Here is a 10277-nt window from a genome sequence, read left to right on the forward strand (position 1 = left end):
GAACGAGGTTACGAAACAGATCATTCGTATTATTATTATAAATTGTTTGTTATATTCGGGTTTAGCGATTATGAAACATTTTTTTGTTTTTGTCTATCGTATCGCTGAAGTTATTGTTGAACTTATGTAAATTGAGAATATAAATAAGCGTTGACTTTTTCCCAAATCTATTAATAGCCTCAATGGGGAACTTTAGTGGATTATCTTCCCCTGTCTAGCAGGTGCCCGTAAAGGTGGCGCTGTTGTCGAATAGGTCTATTGTTCTTTCCAATTGTTTACTTCCGCATATTTTGACAAGCGATTAACCGAGTTAGACACAATCTTTTACAATAATTTTATGATAGTTTATACGATAAGTCTTAAACTATGGCTTCACAATTTAGCAGTTTATCTTTAGGACAACTTCGCACAGAATTAAGAAAGAGAAATGCAAAGTTATCTGGACGAAAAAAGGAATTAATCGAGAGGTAATGTGAAACCATTTTTTAATTTGATTCATGTCGTGAAAATTCCTGCGCGGTCTTTTCTAAAAACCAAATCAGTTTAAAGGCTTTAAAAACATACATACAGGATTCATTCTTTTATTATTTACATCACTGTTTGAAAGGTTTATTGTTAATTATCTTATTTACAAGTTAATGTAAATTCTGTTAAAAGGTTGGGTGGGGAAATGTACATGTATACTTCTGTTGTTTTTTAGAAGACAAAACTTTTTACAACAGCACCCACCCATGTTCTTTATTAAATTTAGGGGACTCTATGAATGTGTAGGGGTCTATGCTGAGTATGTATTACTCTTTGTTCTGACGCATAAGTTTTTGTTTATACAAGTTTTTTTTAATGTTTACTGAAAGTGAAAAATTGTTGTATGTTCATATTTGATCTTTCAGACTTGAAGCATATGATCGCAATCAGAACTTTAACAACTGCGAGGAGCTTATGCCAGAGTTTCGAATGCAAATTCCAGCCACCAGTTGCTACAAAGATGTCAACACCCACATGAAGATGGCCCCGTTTGACCGTGAGAAGGCGAATGCATATATGGAACGGTTTGGAGTTGAGTTCGACCAAGTGGTGACTTCTTTGTATGGTGACAAGTTCTTGTTGTACCTTAGGATGTTTTCTTCAGAAAAGTTGTGCTATGTAAAAAGTTCATGTAGGGCAGAAATGAAAAAGAAAATTGATTATGTCGTTGACATTACATTCACCAAACATGGCTTTGTGCATGAGGCACAGTGTGAATGTGGTGCTGGTGAAGGTCCGTTCGGACATTGTAAACATATAAGGACTGTTCTGTATGCGTGTGTGAAATTTGTTCAATCCGGAGAAGTTAAGGTGGAATCATCTTGTACCCAACAGCTTCAGTCTTTCCACAAATCGAAGAAACACACAGGATCCCCGGTAAAGGCTCGAGACCTCAAGATAGGTGGAGCTGAGATTTGTAATATTGCAGACTTTGACCCCAGGCCTAGTCAGTTTAGAAATGCTGCCAATTACAAAGACCATTTCTACAACACATGTATGAATTTTGCTACAATATCAAAAACTCCAATTTTTCAAACTTTCGAGCCAGCAAATATGTACGCTTATAGCAATGATCACGACTATTTCAGTACGTCACATGAACAGAACTTTCTAAACCTCAACAAAATTACCAAAATAACATCAGAAGAGTGTGAATGTATTGAAGAACAGACGAGGGGACAAAATACCAATGATCGATGGCATGAGGAGCGTGGAAAGCGCATTCAGTCCTCAAACTACCACCGAATCTGTGCTGCGACAGAAAAGACAAGTTTAGTTGGATTGGCCTCAACAATAGTGCAGGGACAAGTTGTGAGGCAAAATGAAGCGATGCGACATGGATGCAAGTATGAAAAAACTGCGATACACATTTATGAGAGTGCAAGGAATGTTAAAGTCAAGTCTTGTGGCATAACGGTTTCACGGACACACCCATTTCTAGGGGCATCTCCAGATGGAATTGTAAATAAAGACTTGATAGTTGAGGTGAAATGCCCATTCAGTGCTATAAATAAAGAGATTTCCTCAGTGACAGTGCCATATCTTAAGGATGTGAACGGTAAACTCAAATTGAGTGCAAAACATCCTTATTATTATCAGATTCAGGGCCAGTTGTTTTGTTCGGAACGCAAGTACTGTGACCTGATCGTTTATACATTGACTGACATAAAGTACATAAGGGTACACAAAAATGAGGACTTCATTTCACAGATGCTGTTAAAACTTGAACATTTCTTTGAGAATTATTTTAAGACTGAATTGTTGAAAAAGTTGTATTACAAGGATGTTTAAAATAAGTTCCCTGCATGTGTAAATACTTTTGTTACCATGTTTCTTGTAGTTCCTGGTTTGGTTCTAAAATATTTGTTTGACTATTATATGTGTTATACAATGCATTGTATTAGAAATAAATATTTGTTTTTAAAAATTTGTTTTTTCAACAGTTCGCTTCTAAAAACCATATTGTCAGGATTATTATTTTATGATGATGAGAGAATTGTATACTTGTAAAGTGGAACCCGTCTCATGAACTGACTAATATTACTACTCGTGAACACCTTGAAATTGGGAAAAATGCGCCGTGAACTCTTCGAATTAGGAAATTAGCGTATTTGATTTTTTGCTTACATATACCTTAAAATTAAAAATAACTGTACCAAGTTGTTAATATTATATTTACTTTAAGGTTCTAGCCATAGAGCGCAATAAGTTAATTAATTTAAGTTCATTAATCCTTACGGCGCGGCAACCAAAATTTTAAGGCCTTTGCAAACAGTTTGGATCCATATGAGACGCCACAGAACGTGGCGTCTCATCAGGATCCAAACTGTTTGCTATTCTGATAGTATTCTTTGAAAAAAAATCGAAAAATGCAAATTTTATAAATTCAGCAGACGACATTTTAGCAGATGAAAATTTTTCCAGCAAGCAAAGGGTTAAAAACAAACAATGTACCCTTCATTTGGGAAATATGTAATTTTCCCTAGATTGGGAAAGTGCTGTTTGAGGTACTTTACAAAGGAACGTCGACTCACATACCGTTAATCATTTCAGGTCAAAACTGTTCTTAGCCTTGACAGTTCACATACATTTTGGCTTTTTAAAAGATGGGAAAGTAACAAAACACTATTTTAGAACTTTATTAAGCAATCACATGTAATACATCAACCTAAACTTAAGAAATGAAAACTATAAAAAAAACAGTCTTCCAATCACATGTCCATTAGCTTAATTACTCTCATTACTGTACTTCTTAACACTCATAACCAGAGCGCACATCTGACATATTTTTTGCAGAATGTTTATTGACAATACAAATTTGACATTTTAATCCTCTTAGCTGCATACAAAACTTTGATTGTAGCTATTCTTTAAGCATATGTAGACACTATGCCATTCCTGAAATTACATAGCATGAAACAAACAAAAATTATCTCTGATGACAACTTAGTCTCTGTGCTAGTCAAAGGTTCAGTTAAAATTTTGTATGTTTTTCCTAGCCCAATAATTCTTTCTACATGAACACGTTTACTTGAAATTTTTCTATCTTTAATAGCAGTTTCATTCGAAATTCTATTTTGCTTCTTAAAAAAGGTTGGTATATTGATATGCACATCATGTGGTGCAAAAATGTCCTGCACATTGAAACCTTTATCAGCCATTATACTGTCACTTTTGGAACAAAGCCTGGTCAGTGAACTCCGTTCAACTATTTGCCTATCACTTGTAGCACCCCCATAGGCTGGAGACACATAAGAAATAAGACCGCCAGGGGTACTGCCAACCAAAACCTTAACTGTATTTCGGTTCTTGTAAGTCGAAAAAGTGGCTTGTTGAGCTGTTGGATTCTTCGGCTTTTTAATTGGGCACTCAGTACCATCAATTATAACCCGTGTTTTGGGGTACAGTCTCTTGAAGCTGCTTGGAGCAAAATAGTGGACTAAAGTTTGTGATGGCCAAATGTTAATTTCTTTCCACTGTTTTTCCATGAACAAGACCCACGTAATGAAAATGTTTGACACAACACTTTCCGAAACATTAAATAATCGCGACAGTTCAAAGTTTGTCATGTGTCGCCTTAATTTAATCAACGTAATAAAAAATTGATCAGCAACACTTATACTTGTTATAGAATGATACACATAATTAAGATGGTATGCTGCTGGTCCGAGTGTGTTCAAAACAAAAAAGAACTTCATGTAATTTTCGAGTCCAGTGTAGAAATGAACAGCAGCTTCATCATCCTCGAACTTGTTGATGCTAAATGCAAGTGTAGTTGTTGTTTGTATTGCCGCATCTTCCGTTTCACACTCTGTTTGTACAAATGAGTCCATAAATGTCACCTTTTCATCTGTGATCGAGATTATTTGCTCGACACATTCCTGCTGTGTCACAACTTCTTCGCTAGCACCCACATCGATATCAGAGGTAACAATGTCAATTTTTGTGGCAATGTACTCTGGTTCAAAGCTTGTGTTTTCACCAGACTGTTCCATATTTGTTACATCTTCAAACAGCTTACGTTTCCGGTTTTCTCTTTCTAGACGACGTTCCTTTCTCTCCTGGCTCTTAGCAACAGTCGCCTTGTTCGTCCAGGAAAAAATACTAGGGACAGCTGTTTTTCGCAATGCCCGCTTACGTCTTTCATTTCCTGGAAAAACAGTATGCCATAAACAAATGCATGTATGAATTTGCTGCAGATTTTGTTAATGGATTACAGAATGAGTAAACAGAAAAAAGTCTGCCTTATTACACCAAAATATAGTGTTAATTTATTACCAGCAATATGTCAATATCACATAATGCATATTAAATAAATCAACAAAATAACATTGTGTAGCAGTACTGTCATTGGTGATAGAAAATATATGAAAAATAAGCCTGGAAACAAATACATTTAGACTTTTAGTATATACATGTACACGTTCACCATGTCCATACACTTAAAATGATATATTTGCCACGATTATCTAATGGAGAGAAAACACAAATTCAGCATTATAAGCGTAATATGTTTTTGCATTTGTGATGTTTTTCAACATAAATTAAACAAACAACCTACCTGCATATGTTATTGTGTGGTAATCATCTTCGGTGAAGTGGTTTTCACACACGTACGAGTATTCGGATGGAGTCCAGATTTCGAACTTTGTTTTCACCCGTCGAATAGCTTGTACCCATGCTGCTTGACGTTGTTTGTCTTTCGGGAACTTGTGTCGACCTTTTCGTGAACAAAAGGGAACGCAACACATGGTTTGAGGCATTATTTTATGTTTCTATTGTCAAGCTGTCAAACGCTTCGCTGAATAACAATGGCGATAACTTTATGATAAAATCCGAACATATCCGCATAGAGGAACCTACTCGACCAGAGCGCCACCTATATCGGAAAACAGGGGACATTACTCACTAAAGTCGCTCATTTACGACCGGTACTACGTCATTGAGGTGTATGCGAGAGCGTAACCTATTGCGTTGTTATCGCCCGTGGACTTTCCTTTGTTTATCGACAGGCGCATCTAAATAGCCTCATATTATGAATGGACTGAGCAAAAATACTACGTAACGGCCACCGGAAAAACTTTGCGAAACCGAAATTTCGCAAACTTAAGTACCCTTTTTCTTGAAGGTTTGCTTATTTGTGATAAAGTATAAGATAAAAGTCTAACTTGTGATTAATAATTGGTTATTTTTGCTTGTTAAATGCGTTTTCTTCAGTATGAACTTTATTTGCAAAGTTGGGGTTCCCATGGGATTTTTGTATTTTCCCATGGGATTTTTCATTATCCCATGGGAATTTTGGTTTCTCCCATGGGATTTTTCTCCAGCTTTTTTATGGGAGAAAAATCCCATGGGATTTTCAAAAACATAAAACACGTTCGTTTGTGCTTAGTTATCGATTTTAAGCATTGTTAAAGCATTTGTGCTTATTTTCGTTCAATTTACTTTGATAGAAACAAAATCCCATTTTTTTATGGGAAAAAAAAATCCCATGGGTTTTTTCTGATTTTTAGAGATTTAGTCATGTAACCTTCAGAAACACTACCTTTTAACAAATGATGAGCATTTCTCGCGATTTCAACGCGTTAAATCGTGTTTTAAAAAAATAACAAAATCCCATGGGCTTTTTCCCATGGGATTTTTTTGTCCCATGGGATTTTTTTCCCATGGGATTTTTTTCCAATGGGATTTTTTTAAAGGTATAAGTTTCTAAAAGCTATATAATAATAATAATAATAATAATAATAATAATCGTGCTCAATATGATGAATTTGTACTTTTAAGCGACTAACATTTTTATTCGAGCCGATCGTCGAGTCCGAATGGTGAGTATAAGAGCAATTTACCAGTACAAATAAATCTCACTTGTGTAGAGAACGCTACCGTACTATAAAATAATCTTGATAATAAGTCATATCATTTCTCGACAGAAAATGAAAACAGTATCCATATTGATGTCAGCAATGTCCCCTGCTATGATAAATATTGACAAAATGAAAAACCTTGACAATAATTCCGTGTCGAATACGCATTAGATTATAGCAATCAAATTCATATAAGCATTGATAAGATAATATGCGAAAATGGGTCTTATGTCAAATACGGCCAGCGTAGCTCCATTCCATAATGTCCGGTATTAAGTCACGTCAAGTTTCGTGGTCGAATTATAGCATATTAATCATTTTCACATTACGCGAATCATATGAGTTTCCCTACATATATTGTGTTAACATTTATGTTACACTAATGTGCGATGATGAAAAGGGGATTTCGGTAATTCTACATTCGCCCGCCTAGTACCGAAATCCCCATATTTACGCCTTAAAGGGTCAATAGGTCATCGGTATGAATGGTTTTTGACTTCACATGAATGTTAAGGTGCAAAAAAATGATATTAATTTTAATTATTAAGCACTCTTGACAGCATTAAGTTGCCTCTCAGTGGGGATTTCGGTAATTCTACACTAGAACTTAAACGCGCGCCGGTACCGAAATCCTGCTGTACAAACCTTCAAGTGTCAACAAAATTATTATAGTGTTTTTTTTTTCATTAGCAACCAGTGACATGTATTATCTCCCATTCGGTTACTTCTTTTGGAAAATAATTAGCGGGGATTTCGGTACTGCTACATTCGTACGCCCAGAGCCGAAATCACCCATGTTTACGCCAATCCCCCATATTACGCCTTAAAGGGTCTATATGTCATTATGTTTGGGTTTTGGCTTTGCAATAATGTTGATTTGTACACAATCATATTAGTGTTAATCATTTAAACACTCTTATCAGAATATTTTTTCCATTATTAAATAGTTTATTAATGTGAAAAATGTGTAAACGAATGTAAAAAAGGTGAAATGTACATTTAAAACATTGGTTACACAAAAGTATATGTAAATATAACATGACATAGTAATAATAAGTCTTCAGAAAGTATTTTCCAAACAAATCTGATGAAACAAATGATATCGTACTACCTTATTTACAATATGCTATACACTTTTGCAATTTAGTTATCAATGTTTAATCAAAGCATAAATCAGCATATGTTGCCTCTTAGCGGGGATTTCGGTAATTCTTAACAAGTACATAAACCCGCGCCGGTACCGAAATCCCCGCTGTACAAACCTTCAAGTGTAAAAAAATACTGATTTAGGTTTAAATAAAGGGAACAATATCATTTTTGGCCACCAAAAAAGCACTTCCGCGTCAACAAAACGATTGAAATTATGTCAGAAACCCAGCTTTTCATTGTATATATTGCAATACACCATCGGCCGCCGAGAGCGGAATACTGCGCTTGGCCGCTAAACAATGTGGACTGCATCAAATTAAATGTCAATTTTCGATTTTATTACAAAAATAAACACTGCCTTTTTATAAATATGTCAAGCACGTACACTTAACAAAAAAATCGATATATCTTTATGTAATGTAGAAAAGTAAAGCGCTTTATATATAACAATGTTTTATAATGCCTCTCTGGTTGAGAAAAAAAAATAAACAAAACCATGTAGAACATATAATATGTTTTCATAATTAAAAAAAAAAATTTAATGATGCACGTGATGTTTTATAATTGATATAAGTTCACGTGTCATTGAACGAGTTAAGGGAGAGATGTGAATTAAATTACACATAATTAAAAACGCATACTATACTGTCAGCTTGATTTATAAATTGTGTTCCATCGCGCCAATATATTCATTGTTCCATGAAATTTTGTATAAAAGCAAAACGATTGAAATTATGTCAGAAATCCTGCTTTTCACATGAAATGATCTTTAACACTTTATTTATTCCAATCAGGTAAATAACAAATACAATAATAGGGGAAGTCTATACTGTGTATTAGAAACTTGTTGTGGTGATCCCTATCTTATCCGCTCAATACACATCCACCTGGCTACTGTACAGAAAAAAATAGATTTACTTCCAAAATAACTGATTTCATTAATTGCTAACTTGTTGTCTACATTTTAAATTAACAACGATAATGGATCAACATCACCGTTGCACAATTATTAAGTTCACAGTAATCTGTACTTTAAATAGATAGCCTAATTAAAGACGGTGCTAATAAAGAACAAAGCGTGAATGTGGATATTAAGAAATTAGATCCTTTTTTGCATGACACTGGCAGTATATCATTTTATCTTATATAAATAAGCCACATTTAAGACACGGATAAAATTAAAATAAGACACATTTGCATCTTTCATTTCTTGAAAAAAAAATAAGCACGCAGTCACATATAAATAAGATACATTGAAGACACAGAAAAAAATAAATAAGACACAGTTGCATCTTTCACCAAATTTTCTTGAAAAAACATGTGAAACTGAAGAAAAACATTTATTACTGACACATTATTCTAAAAGTCGACTGACAACTTAAGTTCAAAGAGGGATTTACAATTAAATAAGATCCATTTTCGCATGATGCTGGTTGTAGAGCAAGCAATACATTTCTTACTGACACATTATTCTAAAAGTCGACAGGCAACATAAATTCAAAGAGGGAACCACAATTAAATAAGATCAATTTTCGCATGATACTGGTTGTATAGCAAGTAGTCACATATTAATTACAGCTTGCATTAGTTGCAATAATTTTGTTAAGTGCGCGTGCTTCTGAACGTTGCGTTAAGCGAGAGTGTTGTCATTTTGTTAGTTTTATATTTTGGTATTATGTATGATTATTGCTTGTTTTGAATTTGAAATAAACGCTTTCTGGCAAATAAGCATCGTCTTAATTTTAATACAAATAATGAACATTTGACATACAAAATGTCCAATAACATATCGGCATTAACATTATATATATGTTAATTTCTTTGCATGTTTATACCGAAATTATAGCCGACATCGGCAGTTAGGGAAATTTTGTGACACACTTTAACAAATCAAACATGCATGATAGTTCTTTTTTCATATGATATTCCCCTGGTTGATTACCGGTGTATTGGTGCAGTTGATAACCCCGCCGGGACTACAGTAGGGTGCTAATACACACGTGTATCGTGTTCAATACCCGATCCATGCTACAACGTGTAAGAACGGGAATTTCGGTAATTCTACCTTTTTAAGCTTGCGCACCTCTAATGGGCACATATCCAAATATAATTTAATTAATTATTTTCCTAATCAGCATCATTTCACTAAACTACATGCAAATTTGTAGGTAGGCTTTCCACGCTTAAAAAAAATAAACCGATTTTTTCAAAACCACCCTCACGCTCGGCTTTTGTCTAGTTAATTTTCACCCCTGGGGTATATAAAAGTTCCATAATTCATTCAAATTTCCAAATATGGGCATGCAGTTGGTGTGTACAGATGCAGTAAAGGTGTTTAAAGTTTAAACAAGATGAAATAAGTATTCTTTTACAGACATTTATTTTTTACAAATTTTAATCTATGGAATAGCGCCATGAAATGTAAGTGATTTCAGCCAAGTAAAAATTGGGTCGGTTAAAAACAAAGTGTCATAAAATTCAAAATAGTATCATTTAAGTTATATTTTAAACTAAGTTTTTATAGAAACACTATATACAGCAAAAATACCAAAAAATAGACAGATTTACCGTTTACTTTTTGAAATAAAAATAAAAATGCAACATGCATCATTCGTATTTTCAACAGTAAATTAATCAATTTAGCCATAACGTTGTTTTAATTTTAAAATTGAAGGATGTGCATACAATTTTCAACATATTTAACAATAAACATAGCTTATGTGCTATATTAAATCAAAT

General features: G+C 34.1%; 2 protein-coding genes across 2 annotated transcripts; one reads left to right on the forward strand and one right to left on the reverse strand.

The window, feature by feature from the left end:
- Positions 1 to 215: 215 nt before the first annotated feature.
- On the forward strand, positions 216 to 2596 carry LOC127882063 (uncharacterized). The gene is made up of 2 exons (XM_052430473.1): positions 216 to 467; positions 891 to 2596. The coding sequence occupies exons 1-2, from the start codon at positions 367 to 369 to the stop codon at positions 2314 to 2316; spliced, it is 1527 nt and encodes a 508-aa protein (XP_052286433.1). The 5' UTR covers positions 216 to 366; the 3' UTR covers positions 2317 to 2596.
- Positions 2597 to 3275: 679 nt separating this feature from the next.
- On the reverse strand, positions 3276 to 5438 carry LOC127832129 (uncharacterized). The gene is made up of 2 exons (XM_052357364.1): positions 5087 to 5438; positions 3276 to 4675 (listed from the first exon to the last, which is right to left on the reverse strand). Exons 1-2 carry the CDS (start codon positions 5286 to 5288, stop codon positions 3396 to 3398), a joined length of 1482 nt encoding a protein of 493 aa, XP_052213324.1. The 5' UTR covers positions 5289 to 5438; the 3' UTR covers positions 3276 to 3395.
- Positions 5439 to 10277: the final 4839 nt, after the last annotated feature.

This window comes from Dreissena polymorpha, chromosome 5 (genome assembly GCF_020536995.1).
Source record: "Dreissena polymorpha isolate Duluth1 chromosome 5, UMN_Dpol_1.0, whole genome shotgun sequence".
Classification (NCBI taxonomy): Eukaryota; Metazoa; Mollusca; class Bivalvia; order Myida; family Dreissenidae; genus Dreissena; species Dreissena polymorpha.